At 52.0% G+C, this 18,374-nt stretch overlaps 1 protein-coding gene across 4 annotated transcripts in view; it reads right to left on the reverse strand.

The window, feature by feature from the left end:
- Positions 1–18,374, reverse strand: part of SLC22A23 (solute carrier family 22 member 23) — a 147,195-nt gene that overhangs the window by 87,784 nt on the left and 41,037 nt on the right. Inside the window, exon 4 of one of the 4 annotated variants that reach the window (XM_060023715.2) lies at positions 5,726–6,803. The exons of the other annotated variants lie outside the window; for them this stretch is intronic. Within the exon in view, the coding sequence (XP_059879698.1) occupies positions 6,565–6,803 (239 nt within the window). The 3' untranslated portion in view covers positions 5,726–6,564. Of the gene's footprint in view, positions 1–5,725; positions 6,804–18,374 lie in introns of those variants that run through there. 4 annotated transcript variants of the gene reach the window in all.

Consider the following 18,374-nt stretch of genomic DNA (forward strand, 5'->3'; position numbering starts at 1 on the left):
GATAAAGACATCCCAACGGTGAATCCTGGCAAAGCGGATGCTCCCTCCCTAAAACAAAGAATCTCCTAACACACGTCAACTTCACGAAGATAGATTTTAATCCCCCAGACCCACTTCAAACAAGCATCCTATCTAAACGCTTAATTCTTTAAAAGAACAGATAAGCGGAACTGTGAATGCTGTAAATATTAAAAAATCTGATCAGTAGGAAAATCAGTTCAAAAGCACATTTCTCTAGTGGCAAGAAGAAACATGCATATATAATAATAATAATTATTATTATATTAAATGCTACAAAGAAAATAAAACATAAAAACAGCACCTTCTCTGGTTTCATCACCCCACCACCTACTTCAAACTTGTAACTTAATTACTAAATAATAACCGTATTTTTTGCCTCCTGGTAATTCTACTTGGAAACAATGTCAGCATAAACTCTTACTATGCTTGTAGGAAGTTAGACCAGATAGTCTCCGAAGAATATAGCGACTTTAAAAGTCCTCAAAACTATACGATCCAGCAACCCCAGGGTATGTAACTAAAAGAACTGGAAGCAGGAATTTGAACAGACATCTGTGCACACACGTTCACAGCAGCATTCTCCACAACAGTCCAGAAGCGGAAGCAACCCAAGTGACCATCGACGGATGGATGGATAAACCAAGTGTGCTGCACCATACGATGGAATACGATTCAGCCGTAAAAAGGAAGGTAATCCTGACCCAGGCTACAACACGGGTGAACCTCGACAACACGATGCTCAGTGGAATAAGGCCCCAAAGACAAAAGCTAGATGATTCCACTTCTGAGTCCCTAGGGCTGTCAGATGCATAGAGACAGGAGGTAGCATGTGGGTGTGAGGGTCTGGGAGGAGGGGGATGGAGAGTTAGTGCTAAATGGGGACAGAGTTTCTGTTCTGCAAGATGAAAACTATTCTGAGATGGACGGTGGTGATGCTAGTAACATGAATATACTTAATGCCTCTGAGCTGTACACTTAGAAAGGTCTGAAAAGGTAAATTTCACATTACATATATTTCACCACAGTAAAACAACAAGTTCCAAAACGTGGATGTCTTAACTGAACTGCACAGCTGCTAATTTAATATTACAGACTCAACCTGCCCCTCACTGTGGCCCTAATCATCTTGGTCCCTTAAAGGTCTCTGGCTTCCTCAGGGATGACCTCTGAGGGTACAAGTGCTGACCAGAGACTAGGACATCTGTGTCCTCCCCATTATGGTACCAAACACACGTGCCTGCTACTGGCCCCCAACCACAAACCCCTGTCCTCAAAACAAAGCGCTCCCCAGAGAACCCTTTGTTACCAGGACAGAGAGATGCATTACAGCTGGGATGTCACGAGGGCAGACTTGGTCACCGATTATTTTCAGCTCACCTTCTCCGAAGAACCACCACAGAATAATCCATTAGGCCACCGCGACACCGCGACGAGCGCCCCAGCTCTGAATTCCAGCAGGAGGTGCCACGTTAAGGGCATCGCGCTCTGAATGACGCGGGTCTCAAACTCCCCATTAAACATCAGCCCCTGCTGGACACAAAGAGGAGATCTCAACAGGCTTAAAAACCAGCATCTTTCCACACTCCTCCTAGGTCTTTAATTACCTGGCAAACGGATTTATTAAATGACCTGGCTCGACATCAGCAAGAAACACAGCACTGATGCCACCAGGGCTCAGAGAGCTCCCCAGGTATTCAGAAATGGACCAGAGGGAAGACGAGAGGGAAGCAGAAAGGGATGCAGTGGGGTGGCGGCCCCAAGGAGGCCCTGCAGGATGGCAGACAAGCCTCAGCCCCAGAGACAGAAGGAAGAAGAAAAACCCACTTGTTCCACGGAAACCGTCAACAAAGCCCACAGCTGTAAACTTGTTAAGTGGGCATTTGTAACTTGTTCTTCCCCGTCCCCCCTGAAAAAGTCTGCTTGTTTGGAGAGTCGGGGGAGGGGCTCCAAATCAAGTGGCCACGGGAGGCTGGTGGTTCTTCCGAGACAGCCTGCTCCTCGTGCCCAGAGGAGACGGGCACCGCTGCTCACACCCACCCCCTGGGGTCTGCTCTTCGGTGGCCAGGCCACGCGATGCTGGAGACAGCCTGGGGCTCGGAGCGGGCCACAGCCTACGCTTTCGTCTTGCGGATGAAAACAGTGAGTCCGTATGATGCAGCGATCCCACTTCTGGGCACACCCCCAAAAGAACTGAAAGCAGGGTCTCGAAGAGATATTTGCACACCCATGTTCCCTGCAGCACTGTTCACAGTAGCCAGGAGGTGCCGGCGACCCAGGTGTCCCTGGATGGATAAACTACACACAGTCTAGACAGACGATGGAATACTCCTCAGGCTTACAAAGGAAATGCAGACACACATCACAACATGGATAAACCTTGAGGACATTATGCTCAGCAAAATAAGCCAGACACGAGAGGACAAGTACTGTGTGATGCCACCGATGTGGGGTCCCTAGAGGGGTCAGATGCACGGAGACAGAGAGCAGACAGTGGGTGGCGGGGATGGGGGAGGGGAGACTTTTAACAGGGACAGAGTGTCAGCGGGAGACGGATGGTGGTGACCGCTGCACAACGACGTGAGTGTACTTAACACAACACAGTGACTTAGAGATGGTTAAGACGGTAAATTTTACATTATGTGTTTCATACCACGACTAAACAATTTTTTAAAAAAGTGAACGCCAAGAATCAGGGTGTGCTAAGAGAAGGAAGCTGGTGAATTCTGCGTGAACTGTCAGGGAAGCCTCTCTGAGGAGGGACAGAAGGTGGTGGGCAGGGTAAATGTCTAGACAGAGCCGGCTGGCGTCTTTCATCTGCTGCTCCCTGACGCCCCCTTCTCCCCCTTTTCAGGCTGTTTTCCTGCAATCACAGCCTGGTCCAGGCTCACAAAGGTCTAAACTCATCCGGGGGATGGAGCCCCTGCACGGTCACCCGGCCAGGGGCCTGTGCAGCAGACACCCAGGACAAGGTGCTTCTTCCTGGCTTGTGACGGCATCGCAATCAAGTCCCGCAGATCCGGCACGAGGGGAGGGGGTGTGACGCGCGCATTTCAGGTTGTCACCAGCGGCGCGAAACCCACCCCACGCCTGCCGCAGGGTCCGCTTTGCTGAAGCCAGTTTTAAAGATTCGCCCTCGGCACGTGCCTTTTTTTTTTTTACTAATTTGCAAACCTGATGTCACTTGTCCTAAAAAAATAATATCCAGCCAGCTCTGGTGGGCCATATATCAAAGGGACATCACAGTGCTGTGTTTCAAAAAAGGCCCCGTTTTGGATGAAATGAACAGCGCCCCCCCCCCCCCGGCACCACGGTGTCACCAGGCCAGCTGCCACCAACTGTCTGCTGCGTCACCTGGAACAGCCACCAGCTGGGAGTCACGTCAGGCATAAGGGAACGGCCTAAGCTAAACCTCTCATCCAATGATCCTGAAGAGGAAAAAGGCAGGACGCCCTGGACGTTCTACATACACTCAGCCTCTCAAGCAACTGGCCTCAAACCACAGAGTGCACTGATCCGAGTTCTGAAGATTCACCCACAACGTGAGAATGCAGCGCGATCCAGGCACACCCTGGGTCCCCGACCTGCCCCGTCCTCCTCCTGCCGTGCCCAGAGCCTCGCTGAGTCCTAGTGCAAACGCTTCACATGCGGGCCAAGAATCTACCCACGTCTGCAATGACCTCCCCGGCAGGCTCTCCCTTGGGAGGAGCTGGGAGCCGGAAGTAAGCCTAACGCTCCGCGGGGCCCAGAGCTCTGGGCACACTCAGCGTTCCCTGCAGGTTTACGATCTCCTCGGAGGGGCCTGGGCTAAGTGTATCCCCTGCGGCCACCCTGGCCCCATTCACTATCCATCTGTCTCATCTATGAAACACCGGGCGGAACCTGGGGGCCTGCCTGCATCCCACGTGGGACCCTTGGCATTCCTGAGTCTGGTGTGCGTCACCAGACCCCAAGGGAAGGTACAGAGTCTGTGCGGCTCTGCTGCATTTCGTAAACATTAGTTTCAGGTCCTGAGAGCTTAACTAAAACGCTGGCTACCTGTGAAACCACGGCCGGACAGCAGAGGAGCCAAGGACACCGACACCGATGCTAGAGTCCGGCCTAAGGGCCCCGCACGCCCAGCGCGAGGGAACCAGACCGTTTACTGCTGATGCCGGGTCCGCTCTTTAAGCACATCTGGTGAGCTGTGTGGACGGAGAAGCGACACCCTGACTCTTTACTGACTCACCAAAAGCCCCCATGAGATCTCTTCCCATCTCTTAGTTCTTACTGAGTATCTACCACGGGCAGAGGATACAGGATGGGCTGCGATCCCCCCTCCCTGCCATGGAGCTACGGTGAAGGCGACAGCAGGGACTCGCGGGCAGTCAACCTATCGCGGTGAAGACAAGGAGGATGGTGACCTGCGTCCTCGCTCCTGCTGGCCAGCCCCTCGTTTTGTGCTCAGTCAGACTTCATTTGCACACAGGGTCACTGAGACCTTGTTCTGCTGGGAGTCCGTATCAATCAGTCGTGGTAGCACAGGGTTGAGCCGTCAGTTCTGAGCGCAGCCAACCCTTCTGGCACCCAGTCCACAACTGTCTAGCTCGCGAGGCCTCATGAGAAATCCCAGCTATTACCTTTGCTGTCCATAACCACCTGCGTGACATCACACGTGCTTTTCCCTCATCTCTAAGCGGCGGGAATGGGACCGAGAGACCTGCAGCCTTTCCGGCTGTCGTATTTTACAGCCGCACACACACTTCTACTCTGTGACGGCGCTGCACAGGTTTTCATCACGTCCCATGAATTCATTCATTCACCCAGCTCATATGTAGACGCCCTTTCTGTGCCAGGTACAACCCCAGGTGCCGGAGATACAGGGGAGAAGAATGGGAAGGTCGTGCTCTGTGGAGTCTATTCCAGAGCCAGGGGCGGGGTGGGGGGTATTCATGGAGATTCAGATAAATAAATACATGTCCAGGGGGTGGTAGATGCTTAAAGAAAGGCAGGTGGTCCTAAAGGAATAGTTTGGCTGGCGGTGAGACGGATGGTGTGAGAAAGTTTTGCAGAGTCACATGAGCAGAATCACGGTGACAGAACATCTCAGGCAAAGGGAGAGGCTCCTAAGAACGACCGGAGGAACCAGTGAGAGCCTGGCACGTGGAGAATGGAGAGGAGGTCAGTCTGGCTGGAATGCGGAGCGAGGTCATGGGACCTCACAGGCTGCAGTGAGGACCTTGGGCTGCACAGTGAAAGCCACTGGAGGGTGTGGCAAGGACCACGGGTCATCCCCCAGCACCCCACTGGCCTCCCGCAGGCTTGCGGCTGTCCGAGATGAGACAGTATTTCCCAGACCCCTTGTAGCTGGGTGTGGGCAGGTTACTATGGGGATGTAAGACGTGGTACCCACGATCTCCAAGCAGTGACCTTAATGGGAAGAGCGTTCCCGCCTCCTCTTTTCCACCTCTGTGCTGGCTGGAATGTGGACGTGATGGCAAGATTAGCAGACAGGGAGGGTCCAGGCCCCAGGCTCAGGAGACCGTCCATGCCCGCCTGGATGACTACAGTGACGGGAGAAATAAACAGCTGCTTTGTTTAAATCCTTGTCATTCTGGGTTTCAGGCTTCCACAGTGAACTAACCCACACTGCTAACTCACCCAGAGGGTCTGAAGCAGATGAGCACAAGGCCTGGCTCTGCATGTGCAGGCATCACCCTGGTTGTAAGTGAAGAATTAGCTGCACGGCATGAGCAGGAGGTAGGAAGACGGCTCAGGAAGCTACTGAGGGCAAGAACGGCAAGGCTTTGCCTTGGGGGCTGTGGCGGGGTGGAGGGAATCGAGGGCCTCAGCAGCTGATCAAGGGGGAGAGGTGAGAAAGCGACGCCGACCCTCGGCTGGAGCTGCCCCGCGTGTGGCGGTTCTGGACTGAGGCTGGGAAGACGCGGGGGCCGCGGCTGTGAGGCTGAGGGCGGATGAGAGCTCTGTCTCAGCCACACTAGCCCTGAGACGCTTTCAAGACCAAGTGGAACTCCCACCAGGCAGCTGCGTGGAGGGGTGTGGAACCTGGTAGGGAGGTCAGCACTGGCGACATCAACCATCCCGAGCTGATTCGACACCAAGCTTCCAGCAGCGCTGACCACAACAGCAGCTGCTCGCCACGTGCGGTTACTTATATTTAATTAACGAAAATTAACTAAATTTACAGATTCAGTGCCCCAGTCCCCGGTCACATGTCACTGCTCAACCGCCACATGTGGTGGGGTCAGAGCACCGGGTAACGTAGACAGAGCGCACTCCCAGCCCTGCTGCAAGGTCTCTCGGAAAGCTCTGGTCTAAACCTCTTGAGAGATAGTTTATGATGAGGGACTGCTTTGTCTCACAGCCTGACGTGTGAGAGAGAATGGGAGAGAAAATAAAGGCGTGTGTTTTCCCATTTTATTTCTTCTTCTATAACTTAAACGTGTAACCACCACACTCCTTCACCCAAATCCTTCAGGTTCGTGTTTATAAACTGTTCACAATATTTGAAGAGGTCAGAGGTCTGTGTAACTTTTCAGAAGGTAACTATCCTGAGCTTTCAACTCTTCTTTTATTCTCAGCTGCCTTATCAGCCCAGAAGAAGGATGGGAGCCTTAAGCGATGCTCTTTCGTCCGCTGAGAGCAGACAGCAGCCGCTCCCGCCCTGCTGACCCCCCAGCCCCACAGAGGTGCCAAAGCAGCGGTGATGGGACAGAAAAGGCAACCGTGCAAACACTTGCTTCTACCGTCACAAGGTGGATGGGGAAAATGCCAAAAAGAAGAGCCTGGAAAAACAGCAAAAGAACAATGATCCCCTGGAGAGAACATGAAATTAGACCCTACAGTGACCCCACAAGGGAAACGGAAAATAAACGAACGGCTCAGAGACCAGCACCAGGTTTTTGGGCGACGATCACAAAGGAAACACAAGGTGTGGGCACCGCGATCCCCTCCCGGCATGTCAGCCTTAAACCCCCGGGGTGGCGTGTTCTGTGATTCAATTACACCCTCTTAAAGAGAGAGACCCGAGTACCCCAGAGCAAGCCGACACCCCGACGGCTCCAGGCTCACGTCAAAGTCGCAATAACAGTCCCCACCCGTGGCTGGGAGCCCGCACCGCCGGGAGCAGGTGAAACTCGAGGACGGGTGCTGAAGGATGGTTCCGGAGGAGACCATCTCTTCTGTGATGAAAGCGCCAAGAAGAGGAATGGCTTTGGTAAATTTCATTCATGGGAAAGAGAGATCTGAACGATGGGCTCTGCACTGAACTTTCTGCAGGGACACCTTCTGTGATAAAGAGGACATTCTGGTTCAAACTCCTTAGAACTAGCGAGAACTAGAACAGCACAAACTCTTGCTACTTGCCAGCCACCATGTGATGAGAGGGCAAGGCCCCCACAGCTATCTCCCCGAAACACGGAACGGAGCAAACACTTTCGCAAAAAGCGGGTGACGGCCATCCTCCACCTATAGAGTGCAGCCGGGACACTGCACCCGGCACCCGCGTCCCTCGGAGGCCCCAGCCCTTTGGGAAAACCTTCCCAGCTCCCCACGGTGACTTCCTGTGGAGAGGTCACGCTCGCCGGCCAGGCTCCTGGGTGAGAGGACAGAGGTATCTCTTGGGAAGGTGCCTGGTCCTCAGGATGCTGGATGAGGCCAGAGAGGCGGCCGGCCGGGGAAAGGGGCGGGGAGTGTGGGGGGGGGGCAGGCCGGAGCCAAGCCATCCGCCCGGTGATGGGGGTGGGAGGAGCTGAGGGCGGCAGGGATGGGACAGGGAGAGGGTCACCAGCTGGGGGTGCACTCTAGACTCCAGAACGCTGGTTCCTGAGTGGGGGGAGGCCTGTCTCTGGCCACCTGAGGACACGTTCTTGGCGGTCTGCAGGAACCTTTAAATTTCATGTTCTCACGTCAATGAAAATCCATTTACAAGCACCACCCTGTCTGGCTGAGCAACCCAGAACCCAGCAGGGACCTGAGATTTCAGACGACGCTCGTGTCTAGATTTACACTCCAAAGGCCGAAGGTCACCATGGCCGGCTGCACAGAGGCAGGCTTAACCGTGGTTTGCACAAAGCAGCAGGAGATGGGAGCCACCACTGCGTTCAGCATCCCAGGACGTGACCAGGCTGAGGCCGTCCCTGGAAAGGCCATGCTCCTCAGCACAGGAGCGCCAGGACACAGGACGTAGGGATGGCTTCCCAGCTCAGCCCCCGTCAGCACTGGACTAAGCGCCTGTTTAGTGAATATTTTAGTAATGCCACAGATCTCACTTTATGGTCGAGAGAAGCGGACAAGTCAGCAGGGCCGTCGAGGGGCCGAGGCGTGGCGGGTGTGAAGGACGAGTATTCCATGCGGGCAAAGCCTCAAAGCTGTTAACACCATCTTAGACAGCAAAGTTATGCGAACAGGCATCCCGGACGCTGGGACTTCTCAAGTCCAAATGCCAAAACAGATTAAATGCGAGACTGAATCTGAAGCCACGTCTTTCTGCTGCTCAACCCGACAAGGCTGAACGGGTGATTCTGTTTCAGGAAAAGACCCTCACCCGTTACATCCAAGCGCCATTAATTAGGACCCTACTGGCTTTGGAATCGGGGGTCATTAACATTTTGGTGTCATTTAGAAGTTGTAAGAACGAATGCAAACTCCTCACGGGATATTTGTACACGTTTAAAATGGTGTCAGGGCTGTGAGGGACGACACGGCAGTTACCAACATGGGCACTGGAGCCACCGAGACCTGGGGTCCAGTCCTGGCTCCTCCATCTCTGGGTTTGTGGTCCTGGGCCAGTTACCTCACCTACACCTCAGGCCCCCATTTGTAAAGTGGGGATAACAGTGGTGCCCAAATCATAGGTTAAGGGGGGAGTAACTGAACTACTGATACTGCGTTCAGCACAGCATCAAGGCACGCTGTAAAGTCCAGGCAACGCCAGCTCCTCCTGGAAGGGCCCACTCGCCCGGGGGTTAGAGGTCTCAGTTTCCTTATCTGTAAAATGGGCGTCTTAGCAGGATCTACCTTATATAGTTAGTATGAAATTTAAAAAACATGTGTGTGAGACAGATCTTGAAAACAGCTGCCACTGTTCCATTTCCTTGTGTCTTTCTCAGCGATGAAGGGAGGGTTCTGGGTGTGACGGGTACCCAGGTACTGGGGTCCAACAGAAGAGCCGAGGGCCCCTCATGTGATTTGTCCAGGAGAACATTTCCCTTAGTTTATTATCTCCTCCTGCCCCTGAAGTGGTTCGGAGTTTAAAAATGCAGCCTGTGGGGCTCTGGATGGGTGTCGCAGGAGAGGTAGTTTATTAAGCCAGCTGCTGGAGAAACGGTTATGAAGTGGATTCTTGCCCCCGCCTGTCCCCGCCACAGTGACTCTGCTCTGTGACCCCCAGCGAGTAGCCAGCCCCAGTGCAACGTTCCCCTCCAGCTAAGTGCTCCGAGTTTGCTGTGAGCTCAGGGAAGCCCTCGGATGAGGCCCTTTGGAAAAGGAAAGGCTTGATGACCCCAGCACAGGATTCCTGCTTTGAGCAGAGCGGTGGCCGTGACACGCACAGAAGCACGCGCACGAACACACACGCCCACGCCCACGTCTCTGGATCTTCGTGGTTTACCGACGGCGATTACGTTCATCCTCTCAACTCTCTGCACCACCCTTCACGGTGAGAAACAGATTTAGGGTCTGTAAGCACCTCGCCCAAGATCACACCGGGTGAGCGGTGGGGCCTGGCTTACATCCAACACCAAACCCTCCCCAGCATCTTCACAGCTGCCGATGTGTGACACACACAAGCGTGCCTGTGGACGAGAAGGAGGGTGGGCGCACAGCGAGCGTGCAGACCCCGCTTTCGGCGTGAGCAACATGATATCCCTGGGGAGACAAAACTGCATCTCTGGTTCAACTGCAGTTCTGAATTCCCAGCTGAGCCAAGGGAATGCGCTGTTTCAGGAGACTTCAAGGAAAGCCTCATTCCTGACGCGCCTTCTAAACTCAATGTTTTCTACCCAGTTATAATCAACACTTATTAGTTATTTTCTTGCACAGCAATGTGGATGCACTTAAGCCACTGACTTGTACGCTTAAGAATGGCTGCGATGGTAAATTTTATGTTACATACATTTTACCAAAAAAAAGTTTCTTTCTAAAATACTTGACATGAGGACAAGACGTATCCCTCTGGGGAAGACAGAAATTAAAACCTATGCTTGAAATGATTTAGATTACATTAATCACTAAATGGAAGTTGCTTTTGCCCCAGTTACCTCTGACCTACTGGGCCACCATGGCTCCATCCCAGGGCTGTTTCTCAATCCTCGTCTTGCATCACTGGACACTCTCATCCGCCCCTCCTTAGCGCCCTGGTTATCAGGCTATTCTGACTTTCCACTGACCACTCACGCTACTCCTTCCCACCTCCCTCACTGCTTCCTCTTCCTCCACCCACTTATTTCTCATGTTACACAGGCTCTGGGCAAACTCAGCTATGCCGGGGCCTCTTAACTGCTGCCTTGACGGGGAGGACATGCGGACCTTGCTCCTGAACTTCTGAACAGCCGATCACCTGCTAAATCAATCACCCCAGATGCCCCTAAGGGACCCCCAACTCGTCATATCTGAAACTGAAGCTGTCCTCTTCCCCCGGCAAACCTGCCAGAGGAGCGGAGGGGCCCGTGGCTTCGAAATCCACAGGATTAGGAATCTGAAAGCCTGGGCTGCATTCCTCACCCCACCATTTGGAGCAGAACCTGTCCAGGTGCCCAAGCTGGTCACCAGGTCCTCTGCGCTCCCTTCTCCAATCACCTAAGCTCAGGTCCCACCTCCCCAAAGTCTCTCCTTCCCCGTGGCCACACTCTTCCAGGTTCTCCTTCCTCACCCAGATGCTGCAACCGCCTGCAGCTTTCAGCTTGGACTGCTTCCTTGGTCTGCTCTCCACTGCCCCAACCTGAGCAGTCCCCCCAAAACGTGCATCTAAATTGGTACCTTTGTCCTTGAGACCCTGCAGTAGCCTGGCACTGTCCCAAGGTCACGGAGGACAGTCATTTTGTGCACTGTCCCAGTCTCCTTCCCAGGCTTCACTATTCATGATTCAGCCTCTGGGCTACACCCAGCCCCTAATAACCCACATTAGCCAGGATGCTCTAGGCTCTAGCTGGTCCCTAATCACTCATATTACCCAGAATGCACTAGGCTCCAGCTGGTCCCTAACCATTCACATTACCCAGCATGCACTAGGCTCCACCCGGCCCCTAATCACTCACATTTGCCAGGATGCACTAGGCTCCAGCTGGTCCCTGATCACCCACAGTACCCAGAATGCACTAGGCTCCAGCTCGTCCCTGATCAACCACAGTACCCAGAATGCTCTAGGCTCCTCTGGCCTCTGAGTATCCACTGCAAATAGCTAACACCTACTCTCCTGACTCTACCAAATTCTCAGCTCGGGCTTGCTTTCCAACACTCTCAGTGCAGCCGGGGCCTGGCCCTGCATCTCCCTCACTAAACTCTGAGTCCTGGTGGGCAGGAAGGTGTGTCTACCTTTGCGTGCTCAGCCCCTGACTCAGGTACCCGGTAAGTGCTCAAGTTAATCACGGCCCCCGGCACCCAGTAAGCCCTCGAATGCTTGCTGAATGCGTGAGTGAAGGAGAAAGCAGTCCTGTCTTCACGAGAGCCACCAAAAAACAAAACCGAGACTCTCTGAAGCCCAGCGGCTCTGGCGTGACACAGAGCCACACGGTCGCCGACAGCAAGCCTCAGGGCTCAGCGTCACGGGAGTTACGTTTCTCTCTATTCTCTCAGCCAAGGTTATGGTTTTTTTGCCAACAGGAGTCTTGGCAAACCAGTCATGATTTCATCTCCCACCAGGACCGTTTGGATGTTTTTAAAGAAGCCTGGTCTTTTTCACTTGCTTTCCAGGTGACGTTCATTTCCTCTCTTTTGTTTCAAGAGCGAAAAACAAAACGAAGTGCGTCCAACGTCGCTCTCCTACTTCTCCTCAACCCCCTCTTCCAGTCAGCACAGCTTCCAGCACTGTGTCCCTTCCTGTCTTTCCAGAAGAGAAAAGAAAATCCTGTGGCATCTAACGGGATTCCTGGAACAGACCCGTGAGTCCACCTGGTTCTGGGGGTGGGGTGGGGGGGGGGCGGCTGGTGGAGCAGCTGGTGGAGCTGCAGCCTGGAAGGCAGGGTCGAGAACCACAGGGAAGCGGTCAACCACTAGTCCTGCCCCCACTCACCTCCCACGCCACCTCTGACCTCAGCCCCTCAGCGCCGCAGCCTCCAGAGAGCAACGACTCAGGCTGCCAGCGCGGGCTGGAGAAGGACACCATTCAGGGCCAAGCATCCCCGGTTTCCTGTCCTTCCCGGCCCCTGTTGAGGGCTATGAAACCCTCAGCACCGGGGGAGGCTCCTGGTTGAGCTTAGAATGAAAAGCCATGGAAAGCTTAAGCAAGAAAGCACGGGGGCAGCGGTGGTTTCCACTTGGTTTTGTCGTCGTCTTATCTTGACAGTGGTGGTCAACGTTAATACCTAGAATCCATTTCTTTTTGTTTTCTACCCATTTTCTCCACAAATGGTTCCACGGCACACACTCTGAAACCTGTGCCCTGACTTGGGAGAGAGGCAGACAGAAGCTTAGAGATAAAGCAGCCTGTTGGCACAGGGTCGGTCCACCATGGAGCTCACACTACACCTGGATCTCCTGATTTCCACATCTCTCTCCTTCCCCTTTTAGTGTGTGAGCAGCTGGTTTCAAACGAAGCCCTCACGCACCACTAGAATCCCAGTCTGGGAAACACCCAGGCCTCAGGGATAGACATAGCTTTAATAACATCCTCCACTGCAGGGGAAAAGGCATCCAAATACTCTAATCTTAGAACGCCAGATATCTAAATAGTTTCTACTTTTTCCACTGATTTTGAGACAGGACTCTCTTCACCAAATTCAAAACACCCAAAGGAATATGCGCTTGACGCCCACTTACACGCACCTCTGTCCCAACTTCCAGCAGAAGACTGGGCGTCCGGGCCTCCGTGAGGCCACAAGCCGTGTACCCTTCCTCTGCCCTCATATTTCCACCCCTGACGTGCAGGTGACACAATATATCCTCACATGCCCTAGAGCCACACAGACATTTGCACTTTCTTCAGAGAAAAGCCTCCACATAAATCCAGGTTGCGGCTAATATGTTAGAAGGGGGAGAGGTTTCATCGTTTTTATTTGAAGAACTGGCACTGCTTCTAGAAATACTAGTCCTCGGTGGCGTTTCCTGGTTCCCTTCTGAACAACCCGCCTCTCCAGTCTCAGACCGGCCGCAGGGCCCCAGCCGCTGCCACCTCAACCCCTCGGGAGGACGGGACTAAGCTGCCGGGACCCCCTGCCCTCTCACAGCATCCCGAGAGCGCTGGGGTTCCTGCGAGGTGTGACGGGGAAGGCAGGTGAGGGGACAAAGGTCTTGTTACCTTTCTCTTATACATCTGCTTCCTTCCCTGTCACAGTCTGTCTGTGGGTTAGTAAAGTGTTTCCCATGAAGAAAAAGACAGATGGGGAAACCTAAGTCCGTTCTGATTTCCCAACCATGCGGTTTTGAACGCGGATCAAACCAAAACTCTTCTGAAGTTTAAAAATAAATGTTTGCCAAAGGCTTTGGGTAAACTCTGACTCACTTCCTTGGTGGACAAAGCCCTGTAGGTAGAGCTGGTCCCACCAGAATGGGGCTGTGGCTCCCAGGGTGGCCGCAGGGAAGGCCCAGGCATCTGAAGATGGGGCAGGTGGGGGAAGAAAGAGGTGACCGCTGACGATGGCCAAGCACACGTTCACAAGAAACTGTCCCTTCCCCCCAACGCAGTGCAAATAAATATTTGCTCACCAGCCAGCTGGGGTCACGTATACGGAAACTGTCCCTTCACCCCAACACAGTGGCAATATTTGCTATCAGCCAGCTGGGGCCACTTACACTGAAACTGTCCCTTCCCCCAAACGCAGTGCCAATATTTGCTCGTCAGCCAGCTGGGGCCACTTATACTTGACCACACAGCTCAATGACTCAGTCCCTGGTGCCACGGTTCAGTGGACTGTCTTCTGAACGTACAGCACAGCTCTGATGCTCAAAAACCCTGTCGACTGAAATACGCCCCCAGGAATATTAGTTCAGAAGAACATCAAATTATAGAAGTACAGGCAACCGCGAGGAAGAAAGTCACCCAGCACGACGGAAATTACTCAGCCTGAGTCCAGATCCATCATCTATCTCACGAGCTAGTGAGAAGCAGAACATCGCCCCACGCAGAGCAAACTCAAGGTCCTTCAGAGATTATTTACCAGTTAAGATGTGGCTCCTCATTTTGCAAAGTAATCAGTAACTTAGTCACCTGTGAAATTTCTGGTCACTCCTTATGTGTAAAATTCATCCAATTATGTATGCTGTATGGGTTTGAGGAGGGTTATTATAATAAGAACATGAAGCTTTTAATTTTTCAAGGAAATTGTTCAAACAAAACAAAACAATTGTTTTGTTTTTCGGCCTAACTGTTGCTAGGCCGAAAAACAAAAAAAAGTAACGTTCATTCACCCACCGTCAGTATGGTTTGGTCTCTGCTGGCAAAAAGCCGGGCTCATTCCTTGCGCTCAGGGTCGGGGGAGGTTGCTAACAGTGGGGAGGGGAAGACAGAGATCAAATGAGGAGAGAAACTCGAAAAAGTATGCTAAACACATTCCTCTCCCCCAGGACTTACTACATCTGATATCAAGTCAACTCAAAAAGCTATAACCTCTCGGGGCTCCTTTTAAACAAGGACACATCTTTACAAAAGCTGCATCACCCTGTCTGTGAGGTTACGAATCCTTGTTGGAAAAAGAATTCACACCACAACAAATCACATCTGCCCGTGCTGAAAAGCGTCTATTTCTTTAGTCTCTGACAAGCCTTTTTCATAAACGAATCAGGAAACGTGATGCTCGCTTCTTTCTTTGTCTGTGGTTCCCTGCTGCTGGCCCAGCTAAGGCAAGACTTTCTACCTTTTCTTTTTTTTTTTCCGGGTCCAGAGCTCAAGGGCTACAATGAAGCCACCAGGGTGGCCCGAGTGTGTTTAATTATTTCAGTGCCTTGTGAGGCCTCAGAGGCAGCAGGAAGCTCGTCTATAGCTGCCACTAACCACTCAGCATAGCTCGCTGTCTCTGGTTCCTGCCAACACCTGACAGGTACAGACTCCTGGGAAGATGCCCACAGTCTCTGGTTTATGTCCTAGTCCTAATGACACAACCGCATCTCCCTTTGGTGAGCCAACGGAAACTAAAGTTTGAAGGAGAGAGTCTTTCACTGGAATGCACCTTAGACAAATTCCAAGCCAGGAAAAACCTTAAGCAGCCTTGCACGGAACAGCACAAAAACGTTCACACGTCAGCAGCATGTCTCAAAATGAAGAGTCCACCTTCGCGGCAAGCTCCGCAAGAAGCGAAATCAGCAAAAATCATGACTCTCCCTTCTTACGATGCCAAGAACCTGCAAGGCTGAAAAAAGAACGATATCCAGGTCTCCTCTGAGAAAATGCAGACCTTTCCAGCAGACGCATTAAGTAAGCTAAAAACCTGCCAGTGGAAGGGGGAGAAAACGTCAGGACCGTAAAAAATGTATCTTCCAAATAATCAACTTCCCCCATGTAAAAACTCTTCTCTAGAGTCAAGAAATACTTCGACCCTGTGACCAGGGTTATGAAGAATTTCCTTTAAGCAAAACGAATTCCCAAGCATTCACTAAGCATAGGTACTACTTGTGTATGAAACGCTAGCAAGCACACTGATCAGGACATTCAGAGTCACCTGCCCAACAGACTGAGAGCTGGTCTCTTCAATTCTCGTCACCAGCCCGTCTTCTCCCAAGACTGCCAGAGAGAGGGGCTGCCCCAGCCTGGCACGCAGCACACCCACCCCAACGCTGTCTGCCCGTTACAACTTTATTTCCTTTTTTGAGTCTCCCTTCCCAAACTTAGCTTTTCTGATTCATGCTGTTTAAATATTATCTCAATGAACTCCAAGTAATCATTTATATCATTTTATTTTAATTTTGCTATATCAGATATTGTATTAACTCGGACAACGGGCCACTGGTGGATATCTGGAAATTTTCAATGCAACGGTATCTGTCATGACGTTTGACTCATAATCCCAATCTAAGAAAACATAGCTATTTATTTACGCCTTGCTTCATTTCCGAGAAAACCTAAGACTGTGCGCAGAAATCCATATAATAATACTTAAATTATGGAGATAGGAAAATGGGACAAAGGAGAAACGAAAGCAGAAAATTTCAAATGAAACTAGGAGAGGGGCCAGCATTTAAAGCTCAGCTTGTCAAGCCCACACACATGCTAGATCAGATTCTAAGCTTTCCAAGCTTCCCAGCGTCACTGGAAAGAGAGCATCACTTATCAGTGGCTAAAATATGACGGCCCACTGGTCAAATCTGGCCACCATCTGCCTCTGTAAACCAAGTCCTACTGGAACACGGCCACACCTAATCATTTACATATTATTTATGGCTGCTCTCAGGATACGATGGCAGATCTGAGTAGCTGCAACAGAATAAAATATTTACTACCTGTCCCTTTACAGAAAAAAGTTTGCAGATGCCTGGGTTACACGATCTGTGCCGGTACGATAACAGCAAAGCCGTCTCCCGGGATAAGCACACTCTTCGTATGGTCCTGAAGTGCGTAAGAGAACTTTCTACTACAAAGAGCTCACTGTGTAATCTCACGAAAAAACAGCCGTAGCTTCATTTTTCACAGTACGCACAGCAACAGATTTCACAGGGACAAGGGCGATTCTACATGAGGCTGAAGTGATGCCATTTGAGGGAAATTCTCTCCAGGTCTGGCTGAGTTCAGGGGAGCCTGCAGAGATGGCCAGTGCCGGCCACCCCCTGCTCTCCTTCCTTATCACAGGCCGGCAGGGCCAGCAGGTCAGGCTCCTCTCCCGCTGGGCCCCAAGGGTCCTCCCGGGTCCTCTGAGGTCTCTGTCAGCAGTTAGCACGCAAGATAAAGCCGACATGTCAGCTTTGCTTTAAGGCTCTTTTCCGTACACGTTCTCTCCACCGAACGTGGCTAAGTACCGGGGTGGTGAGACGGAGGTTATTCCTCTGCTAAGTTCCTGAAGCGTGGCTGCTCCGTTCTGCCAGTGTGCAGAGCCGTCCCCGGGAACAGCGTCCTCGACGAAGCAAAGGACGGATGTCCTCCTGTGGGAACCAGAGCCCCGTGGGGATGGCGGCCTGGAGAGCAGATGCCCACGCGCCTGAACAAACATGGGACCGGAGGGCCTGAGAGCAGGGCCCGCAGCCTCCTCCAGAACGAGCGCGAGAGCCGCTCCTCTGCACAGACGGACGGGTGGGCAGGGATGGAGCACGGCCCAGGCACCTTGAATGGAAGCGCTCAAGCCCACCCCCCCCACCCCCACGCCCATAACGTTTGTTCAAAGAAACAAACCCTCCAAATAGCCATCCCCTCGACCCACTGCCCTGGAACACGCACATTCCTTAAGAACCCCCAAGAGCAAGGGTTCCAAAATAAATGCAAATAACCTGGAAATGGTGACTTCTAAGAAACCACAATTCAATTCAGTGTTGGAAGGAGATAACAAAACTGTCCACAGTGACTTTAGGAGAACACCTCTGTAGCCCTTTTATCCTCTGTGGTTATAAAGCTGCGTTATAATCGACTACAGTTCTGTTCTCTACAATAAGGGAACGAAATCCAGGCCATCTAGAAGTGTTATTTAAAGGGATCACAGACTAAAGTAAGAGAGCCGTACTTAAGATAATCAGAGCTACCCTTACTGACCCCACTGGAAACTGCTACCTAGTCTATCCTGCCTATGTTGTCAAAGGGAAAGAAAAAGAAAACATGTCATAAATCATCTTACATTAGTCCTAACAGTTCTTTCCACAATGATTAAAAAGTATAAAACTAGAAAATAAGTAAATGCCTAAAGCCTTCCTTCTCCTTGTGGGGTTGTGGCCCTGTGCTAGAAACCACCAACTACAAAGAAAGGAGACAACCATCCTTGACAGGAGAGTTAAAAGGTCACAGACACGATGGAAATTTTCTTCACCCTAAAGAGACTGCCGTTTGCTCTCCCAGCACCAGCGCTTAGGGTTCAAGCCCAGACCACTTAAGCCACGTGGGGAGGTGGGAAGCCTGGACCTGGCACAATCTTAAAGAAAAAAAGACAAGGGAAACTCTTGAGGAGCCCGTCGGAGCACACTGGAGCAAGCACTTGCTATGCTCTTCCGGAACCGAGTGCAGGGATGCCCGGATACGTCCAGGATTGGCAGTGCACGGAACGCGAGCACAGAACATCCCGGGGGAGAGC

This window comes from Delphinus delphis, chromosome 10, assembly GCF_949987515.2.
Source record: "Delphinus delphis chromosome 10, mDelDel1.2, whole genome shotgun sequence".
Taxonomy (NCBI): Eukaryota; Metazoa; Chordata; class Mammalia; order Artiodactyla; family Delphinidae; genus Delphinus; species Delphinus delphis.